The sequence below is a fragment of the Musa acuminata genome, chromosome BXJ3-8, assembly GCF_036884655.1.
Source record: "Musa acuminata AAA Group cultivar baxijiao chromosome BXJ3-8, Cavendish_Baxijiao_AAA, whole genome shotgun sequence".
Taxonomy (NCBI): domain Eukaryota; kingdom Viridiplantae; phylum Streptophyta; class Magnoliopsida; order Zingiberales; family Musaceae; genus Musa; species Musa acuminata.
This window is the reverse complement of record NC_088356.1, coordinates 5364591-5389116: the sequence shown is the minus strand read 5'-3', so window position 1 is coordinate 5389116 and position 24526 is coordinate 5364591. Positions and strand designations below refer to the sequence as shown.

General features: G+C 37.0%; 1 protein-coding gene across 5 annotated transcripts in view; it reads left to right on the top strand.

Moving 5' to 3' along the window:
• The window catches only part of LOC135644091 (DNA mismatch repair protein MSH4-like), a 58433-nt gene that overhangs the window by 25455 nt on the left and 8452 nt on the right, over positions 1 to 24526 (top strand). For 4 of the 5 annotated variants that reach the window (XM_065161530.1, XM_065161529.1, XM_065161533.1 and 1 more), the window contains 7 exons: positions 13621 to 13760; positions 13828 to 13967; positions 14093 to 14143; positions 17839 to 17902; positions 23856 to 23999; positions 24086 to 24153; positions 24272 to 24330. In XM_065161530.1, the coding sequence (XP_065017602.1) occupies positions 13621 to 13760; positions 13828 to 13967; positions 14093 to 14143; positions 17839 to 17902; positions 23856 to 23999; positions 24086 to 24153; positions 24272 to 24330 (666 nt within the window). The remainder of the gene's footprint in view (positions 1 to 13620; positions 13761 to 13827; positions 13968 to 14092; positions 14144 to 17838; positions 17903 to 23855; positions 24000 to 24085; positions 24154 to 24271; positions 24331 to 24526) is intronic. The other variant, XM_065161531.1, reaches the window with a different exon arrangement.

Sequence of the window (24526 nt, the reverse complement as noted above, 5' to 3'; positions counted from 1 at the left end):
CGACGATCAAGTCGACCCGGATCTCACAGTTGGGATTCGTGCATCATTGGAGCATCAATATACGGTCGATGAAGCAATGAGGTATCGACAACCTGACTCATAATTGGAGCATGGAAGTGGTAGCGGAATCCAGAGGTTGCCCAGCATAAGACAGCCAACTGCTCCTCCTCAGTTAGGCCGAACTTGTAGCATGAGATATGGTGGACTCCGTGGTTTTATGAGAGGTCTTGGTAGGAGGTCCGAACCAAATATTGTTGATATTGATCCGTAAGCCTATCCCCACAAACTGCGAAACAAACACGGATTGACGATGCATGCACAAAAGAAAAGAAGCGGGATATTGGAAAGGCAATTTCAAAATGGTTGAACTTCCATAAGATTCCAGCCAACACAACCCACGGTCCATATTATCATAGCATATTCTCTTTTATTCGAAAGTATGGCACAGGGATCCAACCTTCAACACCGAGGGAGATTTACGGCGTGTACTTAGATTACGAGGTGATAGAATTGAAGGATTGGATCAAATCCTTGAAGAGGCAATGGGATGAATATGGGGTCACACTGATGTGTGACAATTGGACAGGGCTAACAAGAATGAGTATCATTAACTTTCTTGTTTATTGCAACAGAAGAGTAGTGTTTCATACGTCAGTTAATGCTTTTGATAAGATCCAAGATACAAACTACATTGAGAGCTTGATGGACACTATAGTAGAAAAGATCGGACCACAGTATGTTGTCCAAATAATAACCGACAATGGAGCGAATTTCAAGAAGGCAGGTTTGCAATTGATGGGAAAAAAAAATTTTGTTTTGGACTTCATGTGCAACTTATTGTATAGATCTAATGTTAATGGATATTTGTGAGCTAGACGCAGTCAAGAATTGTGTAGCTCGAGCACAATCAATTACAAAGTTTATATATAATCATCATCGAGTCCACGCTTTAATACAAAAGTTTGTAAACGGTGAGATCCTCCGACCTGGAATCAAGGTTCGCCGTACCGTACCGTACCGACGTTTTGACCCGCGCTCGGTACGGTACGGGTGTACCGATCGGTATACCGAGGTGTACCGAGCGGTACACCCGATTTCACCGATTTAACCCTCCGAAAATACCTAAAAATTAAAAAAAAAGTTAGGATAGGGTTTTCAAGTTACAAATAAATATAGTAATAGTATAAGTTTAGCAAAATCAATGTAAATTAGGTAAGAATAGCATCACATATCTTTTTCGGGCTTTGAGGTAGTCTTGTTCGAGGTTCGTATTTCAGCTCGTTATAGATTGAAATATCTACAGAAAAATCAGTTGAATTGTTAGACTATTTTGTTACAATATAAACTCTAAAATTCAAATGAATTAAATAATCATATATCTAGATATACCTGATTGTTAATTCTACCACCAAAACGAACGACGGGCCTCCACGGGTGGTGGATCAGGGTCCTCGATCCGATACATATCAATATGATACGTTTGTTGGACCCAATCATGAAATTGATCCCATGACATAGTGTATTGATACACCGTATGCCATTGATGCATCAATGTGGTGCTGATCGTAGATTGATCGTCATGAATTATATTTGTCCGAGGCAGCTCTTGAGGCATATATTGATGTTGTTCTATATCATGTTGTTGCTCAGAGAAGGATGACCAACTATCACTATACTGTTGTTGCCCATATGATTCTCCATAATACGATTGCTGTGAATACGATGAGTCTCTTTCTGTGTTTATATCATGTATGCTCTGTCGCATTTGTTCATATTCATCCACTGCCTTCCCCTTCCCCTTCCGCGCATAAACTTGACCAGTACCATGTCGAGTTCCATGATCTGAATCTTGAGTGGCATGTGTAAAATATTGCTCCTCAGTCCATTCACCACCCTCAAGTTGTGTAGACGAGACCAACGACTGCCCGGCATCACCGCCATCATCTGTTGAGGCACTGCTGTCCGTGTTGCTGTCATGTCTCTGGACCGAGCGAGAAAGAGAATGTGATTGTGAAGGTGTCTCGTCGCCCGACTCGATTCTTTCCAACGATGCAACTGATGCTACTGCCTTCCCCTTTGCCTTTGCACGTTGGGCGGACGAGTGTGACCGTTGGGTATCGGTAGTTCCTCGAGCAGTTTGACTCCTACCGAGGGGGGTTTTCTACCTGTTGGGGTTATGCTTCTTCTTCTTCTATTGCCTCGGTGATAAAATGTGAAGGACGCTGAGGATCTCCCGCCTCATCAAGTAGAGGATCCTCTTGGTTCTCTGCTGCTTCAACCCAATCTAACATTGGCTCTGAATCTTCGTTGTAGAATTGGAGGTCAATGGGATCAATATCTGGTTCCTCTGGCTCCTTATCCAACTCAGCACATCGTAATTTTAGCCGCATGTTATAATGGACATATACTAGTTTCTCTAACCGTCTGTAGGAGAGTCTGTTGCGGACCTTCGTATGAATCAATGCAAACGTTGACCAATTACGTTCGCAACCATTAGATGTTGTTGTCTGTGAAAGTATACGAACGACGACCTTCCTTAAATGTGGTGCATCGCCTCCAAATTGTAGCCACCACTCGACTGCAAAAAGATATAAATAAGATTTTATTAGCATAACAAATAATCAACATTAAATATAATTGATAATCAATATGCATAACTTTTCCTCACCAAGATCCATAGTGTAACGGCACGATACAACTACAACGTCGGAGAATGAACCAATTGTTTCTCGAAATAATCGACCCTCCATAAGAGCATCGGTTGCCTCGGTAGTGTTTGGCAAGAGCCGATATATAACATTTCGTAGTGTCGTTAGGAAATTATTTTGCGTTCCGAGAGCATATCGATATTGAATTGCTGGGTTTAGATAATACGCTGCAAAACATAATTTTGTTAGTATGATTTTTTATTATCTAAATAATAATAAATTAAATTATTCTGAATATGAATTTACCTGCATTATGGATATCTTGATCCATATGAACATCGGTCCGACGATCAATGATTCGTACGTATTGGTCGGTCTTAAAATCATCTTTGAATGCTTTCCTGACCTCCTCTCTTGCTGAAATCAACATATATTTAAGATACGACATTTGTGGACGCTTGTCCATATCGACCTTACGGAGGACAATATAAAGTGGTTCCATACCTTTTATGATTTCTGCTATAATATCCCAAAATCTAGAGGAAAGAATGGCCTTTTCTACTTTCCATCACTCAATTTTGAATATCTGGATTCAGACCACTCTTGTGAGCTAGCCATTGCCTTCAAGCCTTGCCTTTTTTGCTGTAATGACTTTAATGCAATAAAATTGGTAGCAAACCGAGTAATTCCAGGTCGAAGTATCTCACCATTTACATACTTTTGCATTAATGCGTGGACCCAATGATGATTATATATAAATTTTGTAATTGATTGTGCTCGAGCTACACATTTTTTTACCGCATCCAACTCACCAATATCCTTCAACATTAGATCTATGCAATGAGCTGCACATGGAGTCCAAAACAAAGTTTTTCTTTTTTCCATCAATTGCAAACCGGCCTTTTTGAAATTCGCTCCATTGTCGGTTATTATTTGTACAACATACTGTGGTCCAATCTCCTCTACCATAGTGTCCATCAAGCTCTCAATGTAGTTTGCATCTTGGATCTTTTCAGAAGCATTAACGGACTTATGAAACACCACTCTTCTATTGCAATAAACAAGAAAGTTGATGATACTCATTCTTGTTGGTCCTGTCCAACTATCACACATCAATGTCACCCCATATTCTTCCCATTACCTCTTGAAGGATTTGATCCAATCCTTTATTTCTGCCACCTCCTCATCTAAGTACACGCCGTGAATCTCCTTTGGTGTTGGAGGTTGGATCCCCGTGCCAGACTTTTGAATAGAGGAGATCATGCTCTGATAATATGTACCTTTGGTTGTGTTGGCTGGAATCCTATGAAAGTTAAACCATTTTGAGATTGCCTTCCCAATATCCCGTTTTTTTTCTTTTGTGTATGCATCGTCAATCCGTGTCTGTTTCGCTGTTTGTGGGGGATAGGCTTACGGATCAATATCAACAATATCTGGTGCGGACCTCCTGCCAAGACCTCTCATAAAACCACGGAGTCCACCATATCTCATGCTACTAGTTCGGCCTAGCTGAGAATGAGCAGTTAGTTGCCTCATGCTGGTTGACCTCTGGATTCCACTACCAGTGCCATGCTCAAATTGTGAGTCAGGTCGTCGATGCCTCATTGCTTCATCGACCGTATACTGATGCTCCAATGATGCACGAATCCTAGCTGTGAGATCCGGGTCGACTTCATCGCCGCAACCCTCATACTGATCATAAACCGGTTCCTGTGTAGCCCTATGATATTCTTCCTCAACTCTTGCCTTCTTTTTTAATATATCTTCCTTTGTTTGTTTAAGCTTGCTTTGAAATAATTTACGGATCTCCGTTGGAACTTTCTTGCATTTTGCAACATCAGGATACCCACCAGCCAAATGCATTTTCACTCGAGTTATTCCTCCACCTTTGCCAATGTAGTCACAATAAATACATTGCCAATGATGACAGTTTCCATCTAGCTTTCAGGCATGAACCCATGCATCATCATGTGGCTGTTCCTTTGGTACCATGATCCTATCAAATTTAAATCAAATAAACTATAAAGTATAAACATATTAAATTGACCAAATATCGATCATAAATCACTAATCACAACATCAAGTAATTTTATTAAAACATAACTAATTATATTTTATTATCATAAATATGTTACATGCATAAAATAAGTATTAACATCATTAGATACACTAATTACGCGATTAACATAGTTAATTTTTCATTAATTACTTCTCTTTCAACACTATAAACATGACAAACACCCTAATAGATATTAAAGATATTAGATTCACATAAAATCAAATAAATTTCGATTAAATCATCGTTAAAATGACTAATTACAGTATTAAATAACTTTAATAAATTATAATTAAACTTATTTTACCATCATATATATGTTAAATACATAAAAGAAACATTAAATATGTAATTTTAATCCAATATGATTCAAATTATGATAAAATTATCATTTATCTACACTAATTATACGATTATTATAGTTAATTTTTCACTAATTACTTCTCTTTCACCACTATAAACATGACAAATACCTTAATAGGTATTAAAGACATTAAATTGATATAAAATCAAATAAATTTCGATTTAATCATCATTAAAATAACTAATCGCAGCATTAAATAATTTTAATAAAATTTAATTAAACTTATTTTACTATGATAAATATTATTCAATATTTACTATGCATGAAAAACACTAACCATAATCTTAAATATCTTAATTACTCTATAATTAAAGAAAACGAATACATACCTCTTGATTAGAAAGTTCTTCCTCTTAATCTTCCCAAATTAGCCTCAATTGAATTCACAAATCGTTATTTTATAGAGTTTAGGAGAGAAAAGAAAAGTTTGAGAGAGAGTTTAAGAGAGTATAATGAAATAGGGGAGAGAAGATTGGTTTAAATAGGAGGAGAAAGGGCTCCAACGGTCAATTTGACCGTTGGAGCACTGTAGCACTGCTACAGTGTGGTAACAGTCGATTTCGACCGTTACCGAGTGGTACCGGGCGGTAACGGTCGAAATTTCGACCGTTACCGCCCGATATTACCTCGTATCGTCCGATACGGGTTTTTTTGGGTGTACCGCCCGGTAGCGGGCGGTCCGCGTACCGGTCACCTATCGGACCAGTACATACCGCCCGTATCGGGCGGTACGATTCGGTATGTCAATCCTTGCCTGGAATTACTCGGTTTGCTACCAATTTTATTGCATTAAAGTCATTACAGCAAAAACGACATGGTTTGAATGCAATGGTCACCTCACAAGAGTGGTCTGATTCTAGATATTCAAGATTGAGCGATGGAAAGAAGATAGAAAAGTCCATCTAGATTTTGGGAGACCACGGCAGAAATAATAAAATGTATGGAACCACTTTAAATTGTTCTCCGTAGGGTCGATATGAACAAACGACCACAGATGTTGTATCTTAAATATATGTTGATTTCAACAAGATAGAAGGCTAGGAAAGCATTTAAAGATGATTTTATGGTCGACCAATACGTACGAATCATTGATCGTCGGACCGAAGTTTATATGGATCAAGATATCTATAATGTAGGTAAATTCATATTCAGAATAATTTAATTTAATATTTTTTAGACAATAAAAAATCAAACTAACAAAATTGTCTTGCAGCGTATTATCTAAACCCGACAATTTAATATCGATATGCTCGCGGAACGTAAAATGATTTACTAACGGCACTACAAAATGTTATATATCGGCTCTTGCCTAATACTACTGGTGTAGTCGATGGTCGATTATTTCGAGAAACAGTTGGTTCATTCTTCGATGTTGTAGCTGTATTGTGTCGTTACACTATGGATCCTGGTGAGGAAATGTTACAAATATTGATTATCAATTATATTTAATGTTAATTATTTGTTATGTTAAGAAAATCTTATTTATATCTTTTTGCAGTTGAGTGGTGGCTACAATTTGGAGAGGATACCACATTTAAGGAAGGTTGTTGTTCGTGTACTTTCACAGACGACAACATCTAGTGGTTTTGAAGGTAATTGGTCAACGTTTGCATTAATTCACACGAAGGTCCGCAACAAACTCTCCTATAGACGATTAGAGAAACTGGTATATGTCCATTATAACATACGGCTAAGATTGCGATGTGCTGAGCTGGATAAGGAGCCAGAGGAACCAGATATGGAACCAGATATTGATCCCATTGACCTCCAATTCTACAACGAAGATTCAGAGCCGATGTTAGATTGGGTTGAAGCAACAGAGAACCAAGAGGATTCTCTACTTGATGGGGCGGGAGATCCTCAGCGTCCTTCGCGTTTTACCACCGAGGCAATAGAAGAAGAAGAAGCACAACCCCAATAGGTGGAAAATCCCCCTCGATCACAACGAGGCAGGAGTCCAACAACATCGAGTCAAACTGCTCGAGGAGCTACAGACACCCAACGGTCACAGTCGTCCACCCAGTATGCAAAGGTAAAGGGGAAGGTAATAGCATCAATCGCATCGTTGGAAAGAATTGAGTTGGGCGACGACAATCACAATTAACAACTCGTTCGATCTAGAGACATAACAACAACACAGACAGTAGTGCCTCGACGGATGATGGTGGCGATGTCGGCCAGTCGTTGGTCTCGTCTACACAACTTGAGAGTGGTGCATGGACCGAGGAGCAATATTTTACACATGCCACCCAAAATTCAGATCATGGAACTCGACAAGATACCAGTCAAGTTTATACACAGAAGGGAAAGGGGAAGGGTAAGGCAGTGGATGAATTTGAGCAAATACGACAGAGCCTACATAATGTAGACATAGAAACAAGCTCATCGTATTCACAGACGTATTATGAAGAATCATACGGGTAATAGCAGTACGATGATAGTTGGTCATCCTTCTTTGAGCAACAGTATGATATAGAGCAGTAGATCAGTAGCGAAAGTAAAAGCTCTGACATTCACCAATATATGCCTTAGGAGCTATCTCGAACAAATGTGATTCATGACGATCAGCCTACGATTATCACTGCATTGATGCATCAATGGCATACGGTGTTTCAATACACTATATCGTGAGATCAATTTCATGATTGGGTCTAACAAACATATCATATTGATATGCAGATGTATAGGATCGAGGATCCCGATCCACCACCCGTGGTGGCCCGTCTTTCGTTTTGGTGGTAGAATCAACAATAAGATATATCTACATTTATGATTATTTAATTCATTTAAAATTTAGAGTTTATATTGTAACAAAATTATCTAACAATTCAAATAATTTTTCTGTAGATATTTCAATATTTATAGAAGGACAATCCGTAACGGACTGAAATACGAACCTTGCATAAGACTATTCCTCAAAGCCCGAAAAAGATATGTGATACTATTCTTACTTAATTTATATTGATTTTGCTAAACTTATACTATTATTATATTTATTTCTAACTTAAAAACCCTATCCTAACTTTTTTTTTTTATTTTCAGGTATTTTCGGAGGATTTTACACCTAAATTAGGTGTACCGCTCGGTACGCCCTAGCGTACCGAGCGGTATATGGTACCGTACCGTATCGAGTCAACCTCGAAACACTGGTACGATACGATATTTCAATCCTTGGTAATTGTATAAGTTTTGCAAAATCAATGTAAATTAGGTAAGAATAGTATCATATATATTTTTCGGGCTTTGAGGAATAATCTTGTGCAAGGTTCGTATTTCAATCCGTTACATATTGTCCTTATGTAAATATTGAAATATTAACAGAAAAATCATTTAAATTGTTATACTATTTTGTTACAATGTAAACTTTAAAATTAAAATGAATTAAATAATCACATATGTAGATATACCACCAAAACGAATGACGGGCCTCCGCGGGTGGTGGATCGGAGTTCTCGATCATATACATCTACATATTAATATGATATGTTTGTTGGACCCAATCATGAAATTGATCCCACGACATAGTGTATTGATACACCGTATGTCATTAATGCATCAATGTGGTGATGATCATAGGCTGATCGTCATGAATCACATTTATCCGAGGCAGCTCCTGAGGCATATATTGGTGAATGTCAGAGCTTTTACTTTCGTTATTGATCTACTACTTTATATCATACTGTTGCTTAGAGAAGGATGACCAACTATCACCGTACTGCTATTACCCGTATGATTCTTCCTAATACGTCTGTGAATACGATGAGCTTGTTTCTATGTCTACATTATGTAGGCTCTGTCGTATTTGCTCAAATTCATCCACTACCTTACCCTTCCCCTTTCCCTTCTATGTATAAACTTGACTGGTATCTTGTCGAGTTCCATGATCTGAATCTTGGGTGGCATGTGTAAAATATTGCTCCTCGATCCATGCACCACTCTCAAGTTGTGTAAACGAGACCAACGACTGGCCGACATCGCCGCCATAATTAACATTAAATATAATTTGATTATCAATATGTGTAACTTTTCCTCACCAGGATCCATAGTATAACGATATGATACAGCTACAGCGTTGGAGAATGAACCAATTGTTTCTCGAAATAATTGACCTTCTATTAGAGCATCGGCTGCATCAGTAATGTTCGACAAAAGCCGATATATAACATTTCGTAGTGTCGTTAGTAAATCATTCTGAGAGCATATCAATATTGAATTGTCAGGTTTAGATAATACGCTGCAAGACATAATTTTGTTAGTATGATTTTTTATTATATAATAAATAATAAATTAAATTATTCTGAATATGAATTTACTTTCATTATGGATATCTTGATTCATATGAACTTCGGTCCGACGATCAATGATCCGTACGTATTGGTCGACTTTAAAATCATCTTTGAATGCTTTCCTGACCTCCTCTCTTGCTGAAACTAGCATATATTTAAGATACGACATCTGTGGACGCTTGACCATATCGACCTTACGGAGAACAATATAAAGTGGTAAAACACCTTTTATGATTTCTGGCATACTCTCCCAAAATCTAGAGGAAAGAATGGTCTTTTCTATCTTCTTTCCATCGCTCAATTTGGTCGGCCTTAAAATCATCTTTGAATGCTTTCCTGACATCTGTGGACGCTTGACCATATCGACCTTACGGAGAACAATATAAAGTGGTAAAACACCTTTTATGATTTCTGGTATACTCTCCCAAAATCTAAAGGAAAGAATGGTCTTTTCTATCTTCTTTTCATCGCTCAATTTCGAATATCTGGAATTAGACCACTCTTGTGAGGTGACCATTGCCTTTAAGTCATGCCTTTTTTGTGTAATGACTTTAATGGAATAAAATTGGTAGTAAACCGGGTAATTCCAGGTCGGAGTATCTCACCGTTTACATACTTTTGCATTAAAGCGTGGACCCAATGATGATTATATATAAACTTTGTAATTAATTGTGCTCGAGCTACACAATTCTTGACCGCGTCTAGCTCACCAATATCCTTCAGCATTAGATCTATGCAATGAGCTCACCAATTCTTGCCTTTAAGTCATGCCTTTTTTGTGTAATGACTTTAATGGAATAAAATTGGTAGTAAACCGGGTAATTCCAGGTCGGAGTATCTCACCGTTTACATACTTTTGCATTAAAGCGTGGACCCAATGATGATTATATATAAACTTTGTAATTAATTGTGCTCGAGCTACATAATTCTTGACCGCGTCTAGCTCATCAATATCCTTCAGCATTAGATCTATGCAATGAGCTGCACATTGAGTCCAAAACAAAGTTATTCTTTTTTCCATCAATTGCAAACCAGCCTTCTTGAAATTCGCTCCATTGTCGGTTATTATTTGGACAACATACCGTGGTCCGAACTCCTCTACTATAATGTCCATCAAGCTCTCAATGTAGTTTGCATCTTGGATCTTTTCAGAAGCATTAATGGACTTATAAAACACCACTCTTCTGTTGCAATAAACAAGAAAGTTGATGATACTCATTTTTGTTGGTCTTGTCCAAACACATCAGTGTCACCTCATATTCGTCCCATTGCCTCTTGTAGGATTTGATCCAATGCTTCAGTTCTGCCGCCTCCTTATCTAAGTACACACCGTAAATCTCCCTCGGTGTTGGAGGTTGGATCCAATGCTATGATAATATGGACCTTGGGCTGTGTTGGCTGGAATCCTGTAGAAGTTGAACAATTTTGAGATTGCCTTCCCAATATCTCGTTTTTTTTCTTTTGTGTATGCATCGTCAATCCGTGTCTGTTTCGTTGTTTGTGGGGGATAGGTTTGCGGATCAATATCAACAATATCTGGTGCGGACCTCCGGTCAAGACCTATCATAAAACCACGAAGTCCACCATACCTCATACTACTAGTTCGACCTAACTGAGAAGGAGCAGTTGGCTGCCTCATGCTGGTCGATCTTTGGATTCCACTACCACTGCCATGCTCCAATTGTGAGTCAGGTCGTCGATGCCTCATTGCTTCATCGATCGTATACTGATACTCCAATGATGCACGAATCCCAACTATGAGATCTGAGTCGACTTGATCGCCGCAACCCTCATTTTGGTTAACTTGATCCGGGTCGACTTGATCGCTCCAATTATGACTATACTGATCATAAACTGGTTCCTGCGTAGCCCTATAATATTCTTTCTCAACTCTTGCCTTCTTTTTTAATGTATCTTCCTTTGTTTGTTGTAGCTTGCTTTGAAATAATTCACGGACCTCTGTCGGAACCTTCTTGCATTTTGCAACATCATGATAACTATCAGCCAAATATCGATTCAAAATATTGAATTGACCAAATTGAATTGACTATAAAGTATAAACATATTGAATTGATAACTATAAAGTATAAACATATTGAATCGATTCATGATAACTATAAGCTATAAAGTATAAACATATTGAATTGACCAAATATCGATTCAAAATCACTAATCGCAACATTAAATAATTTTATTAAAACATAATTAATCTCATTTTATAATCATAAATATGTTACATATATAAAAGAAGCATTAAATATATGATTTTAATCTAATATGATTCAAATTATAATAAAATCATCATTAGATACACTAATTAATGATTAACATAGTTAATTACCTACTAATTACTTCTCTTTTAACACTATAAACATGACAAACACCCTAATAGGTATTAAACATATTGAATTGACATAAAATCGAACAAATTTCGATTAAATCATCATTAAAATGACTAATTACAGAATAACTTTAATTAAACTTATTATAAATATTTTTTAATATTTAATATACCTGAAATATAAATATTTGACTTATTAAGTATCTAATTTCGAATTAATCAATATTAAAAATACTAATCATAATATTAAAGATCTTAATTACTAAGAATAAATACCTCTTGATTAGAAAATTCTTCCTCTTAATCTTTCCAAATTAGCCTTGATTCAATTCGTAAATCGTTATTTTGTAAAGTTTAGGAGAGCACAAATATGAGATTTAGAGAGTATGAGAATGAAATGGAGTGAAATAAGGGAGAAGGGTTTAAAAACCTATGAGAAAGGGCTCTAATGGTTAATTTGACTGTTGGAGCACTATTACCGAGCGGTAACGGTCAAAATCGATTTTTACCGTTCGATACACGATACGGGGCACTTTTAAATGTTTCGCTCGGTAGCAGGTGGTCCGCGTACCGGTATGCTGTCGGACCGGTACTTACCACTCATATCGGACAGTATCATTCGAAACTGTATACTTTGCCAAAATCCCCACAAGTGCCCACATGACACAACTTTCATTTGCAAGCCTAAAACGACCACCAAAGCCAACCAAAATGAGGCTGCCAAGCCTATAGCCAGCCCTCTACATGCTATGTATAGCATGAACATAACCAAAAGCCACAAACATGCATGAGCATTACATCAAACATCTCGTTTACGACTTTGTCTGTGGCATAACGTGCAAAGGCAAATTTGAGAGTCCAGAGACATGATAACGATGTGGACAGTAATGCCTCGATTGATAATGGCGATGATGCCGATGGTCCCATCTATATAATTTGAGGGTGGTGCATAGTGGTATTTTGCATATGCCGCCCAAGATTCAAATCATGGAGATCGAAGAGGTACTGGTCAAGTTTATACATGAAAGAGGAGGAGAAGGCAGTAGATGAGGTTCAAGTTGTAATAGTATGAGTCATTACCCACATGTAAATAGCATCTTCTGAGTACTTTACTCTGGAGTCTTGACCAATGTGGTTTTGTTGTAATAGACATAATATTGGAGGAACAATGGCTTGTGGTGTGTAATTCCCTTGGGAACATTATTATGCATAATGGTAAATATTTATCTTGCAAGCACAAATGTTATGGATGGTGGCAGTTTCATGGTGGGTTGGCCATAGAAATTCAATCTCACTTGTAGGTAATCCTGCTGATCCATGAAGATTTGTGAGTGACTTTATGTGGACCCGAAGAAGATGGATATTTTATCTTGCATGCATAAGCATCATGGATGGTGTCAACGGCCTGGTGGGCAGGCCTATAGACTATAGACTACAGAATATTGGTGATCCATGCAGATTTCTGGTCACTTTATGTAGACCCAAAGAGGCTGTTAGATATTTATTTGATTAGAGAAAATAGTGATACCCTAAAGAAAGCCCTGCTTCGAAATTTGGCCAATGATTTAGAGTTACCACCAACTTCCAAAGAGCACTCTCTGGGTACTTTTTGGGGATAGACCCACATGTTTCAAAGCTTGAGTTGTGACGGTATAAACAATGATTGTATATATCTGTTATTAGAGAAGCCTTCTATTGTCTTTTGTTAGGTAATTTGTTTAAGTATAAAGCTCAATGCCCTGACTTATAAGGCTAATCAACAATAACAATTTAGTAGCACCTTTTGAGTTATGTATGCAATGTTCATATATTTGCATTTTGTTGATTAACATGTCTCAACAAACTACTATCATGATTTATTGTTAAATAGTTCAAAAAATTCTCATAGTGCTTGAACCTATGTTCGCCTAATATTTTTCTTTCAGAATTGGGGATGTCATTGATGAGGATGTAGCACATGCGAGGGCTCCTTTTATTGCTTGCACACAACAATGTTTTGCTATTAAATCTGGAATTGATGGACTTCTAGATGTTGCACGACGCTCTTTTTGTGATACTAGTGAAGGTTATTCATCATCTATTCTTTCTGTTAACTTGTGTAGCTCAAATTCTCATATGGAATGTAAACACAGCTATTCATAATCTTGCAAACAAATATCGGGAGAAATTTAAGCTACCAAATTTGAAGATCCCTTATAACAATAGGCAAGGATTTTACTTTAGTATTCCACAAAAGGACATCAGCGGAAAGCTTCCTGACAAATTTATTCAGGTTTGTGTAAAATCTGTTTATATATATATATATATATATATATATATATATATATATATATATATATATATGTATGTATGTATGTATGTATATATACACTGATGTTTCTTAAACTCTAACATTAGGTCATGAAACATGGAAAAAACATACACTGCTCCAGTTTTGAACTTGCTTCTGTAAGTATAACTTTTTCATGCCTTTTCTCTTATATTCAACAATATTTGTGTTTTAATGAGCAATTTTATTATCACTTTGGTTGATGCCTTAATAGTACCTAGTAGAAGGGAATGGTAGCTAAATTAAGGTAACCTTTTATGCCTCTAGGTTTCAGATGTTGTGATCTTTCAGATGCATGATAACCAATAACTTGTCTCTTTGCTTGTAATCCTTTGTTTTCTTTTGCTACTAATTCATTAAATAAATGCAGTGCAGGGGTTGGTCAGTAATGTCTGTCTGTAACAGACTTCTGAAAGATTAAAAAATAAAAATAAAACAGACTTATGAAGGGTTCACAACACAATCATCTTTATGAATGTTTATACCTTAGAAGAGCCATTGTCTTAGTCTGTTTTAGGATGCTGCTTTAGGGTATCGTCAATTGTTTTGGAGCATGTCTTTTGTTGTTTATAGAGGTAGTATTTAGATGGTTTTTTAGTAGTACATTATGGTTTTGGATGTTGGCAGGATATGCAATTTTAGTTACTAAATGAAGACATTGCAACTCTAAAATGGCAAATCCTGATCCAACATCGGCCTAACATACCTTGGTGAAAGTTGAGTTAGGTTGAGGGCTTCGAGGAAGGTCCCAACTTTGGCTTTTGTCACTTAGCATCGGCTGAGGCATACCATTTCACACAGGAATCTGGTTTGTGGAGCAGGGCCTTTAAAAGTGGCATGTAAGCATAGGAATACCAACACAAAATATGTTGGTATGTATTCTAGTACCAGGTCGTTTAAAAGTGGCATATGAGCTCAGGAATGCCAACACATAGTATGCTGGTATGTACTGTGGTTAAGGGTGTTTAAACGGAACTAGTTCATCAATAGTTTAGTTTTGAAGGCTATATAAATGGTTCTGGTTCAGGGTACTCTTCTTCGGTTTGGTTTAAACCGATTAATCAAATTGTTCACCGTCGATTAATCAAATCGATTCAAACCGATTAATTAAATCGACTCAATTTCAATGCCACAATTTCACAAATGACGTAGGTCAAATTTCATAAATCTTGTCGTGTCGTCCCAATTGGACCAATTAAACGAAACTTATTCATTTGAAATATATATATTTTTAAATTATTTAAAATTATAAATCGATTAACTGGTTAACCGAGTAGGATTAACTGGTTTGGTTATCAGACCTACCTTACTTTAATCAAACCAAACCGGAAATTGGTTTGGTTGGAACAAGTTAGAACACCCTAACTGTGGTACCAAGAAGGATGATGAGAAGGAGAAAGAGACAAAAGAGTACTCAGGCCAGTGGCAGCAGGCATTAAATGAAGTGAGCATTAGGTGGGCCAGTGGTATCTAGGTTCACACTTAAATCGAAAAATACCAGTACCGGTCCGATGAAATAGGGAACTTTTTTGGACCTAAATCGGGTTCATTCATTAGTTATTTATCTCTAAAGAAAATATGTTCTATTAGGTTTAGGGTTGAACTCCATTATTTAAAAGATACATCTCATGGGCATTGTCATATATTCCTATTAAATGTTGCCACTCTTGTAACAATAGGCTAGGGAGGAGAAATTGATACAAAAAGAGGGAGGGAGAGCGAGAAAGAGAAGGCAAATTGTTGACATATATATATATATATATATATATATATATATATATATATATTTTTTTTTTCTAATTAAAGATTTTCTGTAGGCATTCTAATTTTTCTTATGTTTTTCATTTATGCCAATACAATACTAAGAGATGATAATTTCTTCTACTATATTGTGGCACATATTGTGATGTTGAAGGGTCAAAGACCTTTGTCCTTATATAATACCAAGGATTAACTTTTTTGTGTTGATCGATTGCACATAGTGTGCTACTGAAGGGTCAAAAACATTTGTCCTTATGTGATACCAAGGATTGACTATTTGTGTTGACTGGCACAGTCAATTGGCCAACAACACGACATGTATCGTTCAATACCGGTGTACTATGTGTCGGTACACCTGAGCGTATTGACAGTCCCAAAAAAGCCCAGAAGATCTCTGAAAGTACCTAAAATTAGGAAAAAAACATAAATTAGGGTTTTCTAATTAGAACTATATGTAAAGTTAGTTTAATTTCATTAAACAATATCTAAATAAGGAAGGGATAGTTGATTTATCTTTTTTGGACATTAAAGAGCAGCTTTGCTGCACGTTTCAAATCGTTCTTCCATTGATATTGAATTACCTACAAAAATATAACTTGAATTGTTAGATAACATGTCAAAACTTTAAGATTTAAATAAATCAAGTAATAATTGAATCGGTTGATGGATCCACAATCGGTGGGTTGATGTCCTCGATCCCATGTATTTTTATATTGATATGGTATGTTTGTTAGACTCAATCCTAAAATTGCTTCTATGACATGGTACATTGGTAGGTCGTGATGCATTAATGTGATAATGATGGTTGTGTGATCATCCTGAACCATACGTGTTCGAGGTGGCTCCTAAGGCAAGTATGATTGTGGCATGTGTTGTCATCTTCTCCAATTAGTCCATGTCATTGTCTTGTCCTCCTCAACCTCATCCTCCACCTCCATGTCCTATTCTCCTCCTCCCCTCTTCTCTGCATCTTTCACTCTGATCTAAGCGGTAACAACCTGTACCAAGTGTTGATTCATCAATTTGTACTGGTATTGTATTTGTTTTTGTTTTTGATACCAGACTGAGTTCTTAAACCTTGCTCTGAACAGCTTTTTTATAAAATTCCTTTCTAAATTGAAATAATGCATATTCTAAAGTGGCTTCTCCTTGAGAAATTCATGAAGACTAGGTCTCTTCATAGGGAATTTTGGCAGTTCAAAATACCTCCACTTGCAAACTTTGATGAATCTTTGGTCTCCTTTAAAGATATGCTCTTAATCTTATTGAGTTCTTTTAAAAGACTAGAGGGACGAAGGAAGACGAAGAAGAAATGGCTTGGTAGAGTAGGTGATCACAAGTCTACCTGTAAGGAATAGGAGCTTGATCTTCCCCTCATCCAATCCATATCCAACCTTATTGCGAAGTGCATCCATCATCTTGGAGATGATAGTCTGTTAGGTTTGAGAGAGAAAATGAGGTACCATACAGGAAAGCTTGAAGCTTTATCAAAATTCGCAATACCAAGATGACATTTATTCTAGCCATGGACCGCATGGTATAATATCAAGCACTTGGCACCTGTGCCAGTCAATACATATTGACTGCATTGGACAATCGAAATAAAATTTTATTGGAAATATTTTCCTCTTTGATATTTGTATATCAAAACTTTCTTAGTATACAAGCCAATTTTGAGGGATAAATTCAATCCAATAGCAGCATGTTGATCAAAGTGTAGGCAAAAAAGTCCACTCCAATCTTCTGATGAGCTATTGGTGATGCAAAAAAGAACTGCCCTCACATTGAAGTTCTTTTATTCTAAAAGTGTAGGCATTTATTTTTTGTGTGATTATTTGTTTTCTTTCTTTATCTCAGTGGATATTCATATGCTAAAAAGATTTTTTTGATCTTAATGTTGATAGCATCATGTGTTTTCTGAGGCTTTGTACTAGAAGTGCTTGACAATAGCCCATGTAGTCCTAATTTCAATTTTTTTTCTCTATCTAAAAAAATGATGTGCAGTTATTTGGTTATACTTATAGTATTAATAGACTGGTTATACATATTGCAGCTTAATGTTAGAAACAAGTCTGCTGCTGTTGAATGTTTCATGCGTACAGAGATCTTCTTAGAAGGTTGTTGTTATCTTTTCTCTAGATGAAGGTGCCTAAGTCCTATGCGCCATTCATTTTCTTATATTTAAAAGATAGAATATATTTTTCCGGCTTTTAAAATATGACATCAGACAAGTAGAACTTTGTATTGAATGAATATAATGGAATCTGTTCCCATAGCGAATATTTTCTATGGTAAACTTCCTTATAGCTACTTATTGTGCTTCTTTCTTTATCATGTTCATCACCAAACAGTATAAATGATTCACAGTACACCTAATTCAACTGACTCATTGTGTTGTTTCTTCAAACAGTAGTCATATCTGATATCAATGTTCTCTTACACTTCATTACACACTTCACATTCATGGAGGAATCTCCAGAAGCCTGCATTTGCACAGATCTGTTTGACACATGGTTTATGCTTTCACATATCGGTGCATGTTACTAGCTTCTCCTTTATTTATGGCAAGTTCTAGAGAATGTTAGAATTCTTTTTTTTGCCACTCTGGCTTGTAGGTTCTATATTCAAATAGAGTTGCTTGTTCACCCTGATCCCATTATATTGCCATTGATCAATAGAAGCAACAATAGTTTTTAACTGCTTTGTTGTTAGTTCCTAAAAGCATGGTATGCAATTTCGAATGGTACCACCCGGTATGGGCGGTACGTACCGATCCGATGGCATAATGGTACGCGGACCGCTCGCTACTAGACGGAATGTGCTACTGTGCTACAGTGCTACACTGTAGCAGTGCTTGATATTAGTGATACAGTGATACAGTAAGAGGAAGACATATTTAAAATCGCTCGATAATAGTGATATAGTGCTCCAACGGTCAAATTGACCGTTCGAGCCCTTTCTCATAGTATTTAAACCCCTTCTTCTCCCTTATTTCACTTCATTACATTTTCATACTCTCTTAAACTATCTCAAACTCTTTTTTCTCACATTTGTGCTCTCCTAAACTCTACAAAACAACGATTTGTAAATTGAATCAAGGCTAATTTAGAAAAATTAAGATGAAGAACTTTCTAATCAAGAGGTATGTTTATATAAGGACAATTCGTAATGGATTGAAATACGAGCACAAGATATTCTTCAAAGCCCGAAAAAGATATGTGATAGTATTCTTACCTAATTTACATTGATTTTGCTAAACTTATGCTATTACTATATTTATTTCTAACTTAAAAACTCTATCCTAACTTTTTTTTTTTCAGGTATTTTCGGAGGGTTTTACACCTAAATTAGGTGTATCGCTCGGTATGCCCTGGCGTACCGCTCAGTACACGGTACTGTACCATACCGAGCCAACCTCGAAACATCGGTATGGTACGGTATTGCATACCTTGCCTGAAAGACTTTCTTTTTTCAAGTGAAATATACCATAAGTTTCAATTTGATACTTTGAGCTTTATACCGAGCGGTACATGGTACCATACCATTCCGAGCCAACCTCAAAACATCGGTACGGTACGGTATTGCATACCTTGCCTAAAAGACTTTCTTTTTTCAAGTGAAATATACCATAAGTTTCAGTTTGATACTTTAAGCTTTATGTCAAATTTATTAATCTGTAAACTCTATTTGTATCTTTACTGAATCACCAAGAAGGAAATCTTGATATTCCTAGCTTAAGTTGTAAATTGTCACAGTTGACAGAGCCGCAATAAGTTTTAGTATTATGATGTTAGGGAACTATCAGATGATTCATAGAACAGATGATGACCTCCTAACTAATACAAAATTGAATGATAAATAAATAAATAACAAAGTCCTCTTTTTTGGATAAAAATCAATAAAGACCTTGTAAACTATGACAATGGTATGTGTTGTTTGAAACCAAGTCTATAAGGTACCAAAACCAAAACAACTAGGCCCTCAAAACAAGGTCTAAACTCTAAAGGACCACATAAGGGTAGAGGTTTTTGACCCTTCAGCAGCACAATATGTGCCACAATACAGCAGACGAAATTCCCATTTCTAAGCATTGTATTAGCAGAAATGAAACACAAAAATAAGAAAAATTGGAAAGCCTACGAAAAATCTTCAATTAGAATATACACATATATACCCACAGAAAGCCCACTTGATCCACCATGTTGCTTTGCTATGGTGTAAGTTTAGTCGTTGACCATTTTTGGTTGTGTGCTTGCTCTGATACCATGTGTCAAGGATTTAGCTAGAATTTTTTAGGTTGTGAGGCACCCAAGCAAGCCCTACCGGCAAGGTTCAGTGTAAGTTTCAACCTCTTGTGATCTCAAAGGACCTACATAAGAAAAAAAGAGTTAGTCGAAGAGGTGAACGACGGGCAAAATCTTGATGTCGCTCGGAAGGCATGTGGAACAAACAATTGAAAGCAACAGAAACTTAATTAGCCTTAAAATGACACTTGCATTCGAACAACATTAGGGAGAGCTTGATGGAGTCTTGTGCTTGTATGAGTATATCGCTTATGGCCTCACAAGTTGTAAAGCTCAAGTACTATACAAATGCCCCATCAGGCTTGGTGCCACCCAAGAGGTTCTAGGGTGTTGAGATGGCTGACGTTTTCTCTACCAACCATTGACATCAAAATCCTATCTTGGCACAGGCGAAAAGGTCTATTTTGACTAGCCCGGGACTACTATTCATGGTCGATAGAATAGTCTATGTCTACTGCAAGAAAAAAAGTGAATTACATGCAAAATGAGGTTGCTAGGCTATCCCATGCCTTGCTATTTAGTCGTACACTGAAAAAGGTGACAAGAAACAAAAGACAAACTGCTCGAGCAATGAAGGTGCTTCATTGTAGGCTTGCTGCAGCTGTCCATGACTAGCCGAATCGGTATTTGAAACCTTGGTTTGTTTTTAGTAAAGGGAAAGGACAGTTATTACCTTTTCAGTTATAGCCATAATCCACATGTTATTTCCACCATTGATTGAGGGTTTTTTTGGTTGGAATAACACCAAGAGACCAAGGGAAACCATTGTTTCCTATAAACAATTAATGCAAGAAAACATTTGAAACCCTTCAAAAACACTTAGAAATGAATCAAATTGATTTAGTTCAATTTCATTTTTGTCAGTTAATGTGCCTTAGCATTTGCCAAAAATGAGACTAGGAGGGCATATGTTATGGGCTCACACATATTCCATGTCAAACTTGGTATTTTCAATTAACAATGGCATCCAATTTTGACATTATAAACTCTTGCCTTAAAAATGCATTAAACAGGAGGCACTGGTTTGATATTTTACCTCAAAATTACATACAGGATTACTGATATCTGGGCAGTTGGCCTGCTAGTTCATACATCCTGGATAAGATTGCCAGAGTACTGTTGGAGTGGAGTTTGGACCAGCATTTGGATTGCTTCAGGGCATCAGTTTTGTTGGAGATCAAATTTACCAATTTTAATTAGTTGGGCGTCTAGATTTTTTTTATTATTTGGCTGGTAGTGTAGATGTTACTGCATCTCCTACTCAAAATTCATTTTCTGGTCTGTCCCTTGAGTCCTTTACCGCTTTAATTCAAGACATCTTTATTGCAACGCAAATATATTTTATGGTGCTTGAATTTTCTTCACCTAATATGTCAGATATATCTTCTTGAAGAGAAGCAAGTTGACTTGAGTTCTCTCCCACTTCATGTAAGTTTGATTTTCTTGAAGAAGAGGCACTTAGATATTGAAGTCTAGGATTTAGGCTTATAGTTTAATGCTGCATCCAACAATTAGATAATGAAGTAATTCTCTGCATTTTGCCATGGACATCTACATAATCAGATTCTAAAGTGAAAGGCTCAGAAATTGTAATTGTTTTCTTGACATTCATCCATTATATAAAGAACGGCTTGGCATAGGAAGTGTTACTCATGTTGACTGGTGCACAGAATGCTGGTCCATTACCGAGGGCATGCTATAAAATTGAAAATCTTATTTTCAAAGAATTATATATAAATGGAGTTGATCTTGATGAGAATTAATGTATGTTGGTAAAATACTTTTGATTAAGGTTTATAATTTTCTTCTGTACCGGTGTACCAACCAGGCGTCAGTATGGTACGTATCGAGGCATACTGATGATATACCCAAAATCATCAAAAATAGCTTCCAAAATACCTAAAAATAGATAAAAGTTAGATTAGGGTTTTTAAGTTGGGAATAAATATAAAATTAGTATAATTTTAGCAAAAATAATGTATATTAGGAAAGAATAGTGACATCATTTTCGGGCTTTGAGGAGTAGCTTTATGGTACGTTCCGTATCGCCTTTCCGTTAATATTAAATTATCTACAAAGAAATGATTTGAATCGATAGATTATTTTTTAAACAACTTTACCTTTAATATTCAAATGAATTAAGTAATCAATTTAATACGATGAGCTTCGCTTTGTGTCTACGTCATGTAGGTCCTGTCGCATTTGCTCCAAATCATCCATTGTCTTCCTATTCTCCTTCTGTGTATAAACTTGGCTAGTACCTCGTCGAGTTCCATGATCTGAATTTTGGGTGGCATATGTAAAATACTATTTCTTGATTCATGCACCACCCTCAAATTGTATAGTTGGGACCATCGACTCCCTAGCATCGTCGCCATCATTGGTTGAGACATTGTTGTCCACGTCATTGTCATGTCTCTGGACTAAGCGGGTTGTTGAATGTGATTAAGAAGGTGTTTTGTCGCCCAACTTAATTTTTTCTAACGGTGTGGCTGAGGCTATCGCCTTCCCCCTTTGTCTTTGCCTTTGCACGTTGGGCGAACAACTGTGATGGTTGGGTGCAGGGCTTTTAATTTCGATGTGTATCACCCAATGGGCGGTATGTACTGATCTGAGAGGATACCGGTACGCAGACTGCCCTCTACTAGGTCATACCAGTGTTTTAATCGATACCGAGGCATATCGATCGATACCACCCCAGATTTCGATTGCTACTGAGTCATACCGGTCGGTACACCCTGGCGTGGTAGGTGGATGTATTTTTAAGATTTTATGATATACCATCGATACGCCCTGGTGTACCAATGGTACATATCGGTACGTACCATTCTGAGCAGAGCTCGGTACATCGGTACGGATCGGTATTCAAAACCTTGGTTGAGTGTCTCTAGTTCCTCAAGCAGTCTGACTCGATGTTGTCTGGCTCCTTTCGTCACATTCTGACTAAGGGGGATCTTCCTCTTACTTCTTTTAAATTTGATCTAATCCACAAATCATAGTCTTGTTGAGTTTAGGAGAGTGGAAATGTGAGAATGAGAGAGAGATGTGAGTGGGAATGAGTTTGAGAAAGTTGAAGAGATTGAGAGAGTGATATGAGTTGAGGGGGGGGAGAGGAAAGGGTTTAAGAGAAGGATCTTCCTCTTAATCCTCCTATATTTGATCAATCCACAAATCATAGCCTTGTTGAGTTTAGGAGAGTGAAATTGTGAGAATAAGAGAGAGATGTGAGTGGGAATGAGTTTGAGAGAGTTGAAGAGCCCTTGATCAGTAACGGTCGAAATTCGATCGTTACTGATCCGATCGGTACAGGTCAATAACAATCGGATTTCAACCGTTACCGCTCGACACAGACCCCGTATCACCCGATACGGGGTCAGGTTATGGTACCGCCTAGTAGAGGGTAGTCCGCGTATTGGTCCCTATCGGACCAGTATGTACCGCCATACTGGGTGGTACAGGTCGATACGACGAACCCTGCTTTTGATTCTATTTTCAAGTTGGGAAAAGTCTTCAGTAACCATGAAGAGCATTTGCTAAAAGGTGGCCTTAAATCTTTAATAATTGTCAATGTATTAGCTGGAGTTCATCTTGAGAATCTTTTGTTGTTATTCTTATGTTCGGGGATCCTTTTGGAGGTGAAACTGGCATTGGAGCTGGTGGTGCAAAATTATCTGACACCTTTATCCTGTTAATGTTAAGGTTTGCTTGTTATATGGCTTATGTATGCATTGGAGTTCTGCTAATCTTGCCTCAGCTAAATTTGCAGGGCTAATTGATGTCATAAGGAATGATATCTCCATACTAACATTGCTTGCAGAGGTCTTGAACCTTCTAGATATGATTGTGAACTCATTTGCACATGTAATATCTACCAAACCTGTTGACCGCTATACAAGACCAGAATTCACAGGTAACTGCTTAGTTTACTTGCAACTCCATCTTCTTCTATATTAAGATGTAAGTAATATGAGATGCCTAATTGAACTAAATGTCCAGATAATGGTCCTGTGGCTATTGATGCTGGAAGGCATCCTATACTAGAAAGCTTGCACAGTGATTTTGTTGTATGTATTGTGATCACATATGATACGCTTTTCAATTGATTTAATTTCTTTCTTCAGATTGTTTCAATCATGTGGTTTCTTCTCTAACTTATTAACTTCCTTTTTCATTCTAATGCAGCCTAACAATCTTTTCCTTTCTGAAGCATCTAATATGGTTATTGTCACAGGACCAAACATGTAAGAGGCTTTCTTTGGAAATAATTGCTTACTTTATATCATGGATCATGAACTGTTATCCATCATCTTCATATATAAGGTTTGCAATATTGCCAATACGATACAGCACAGTCGATATTTATCAGCCTAACAGCTTACCGGTCTGTGGAGTAGGGTAAACTGGGGAATATGCTTGATACAGGGTATGTACAGCTCA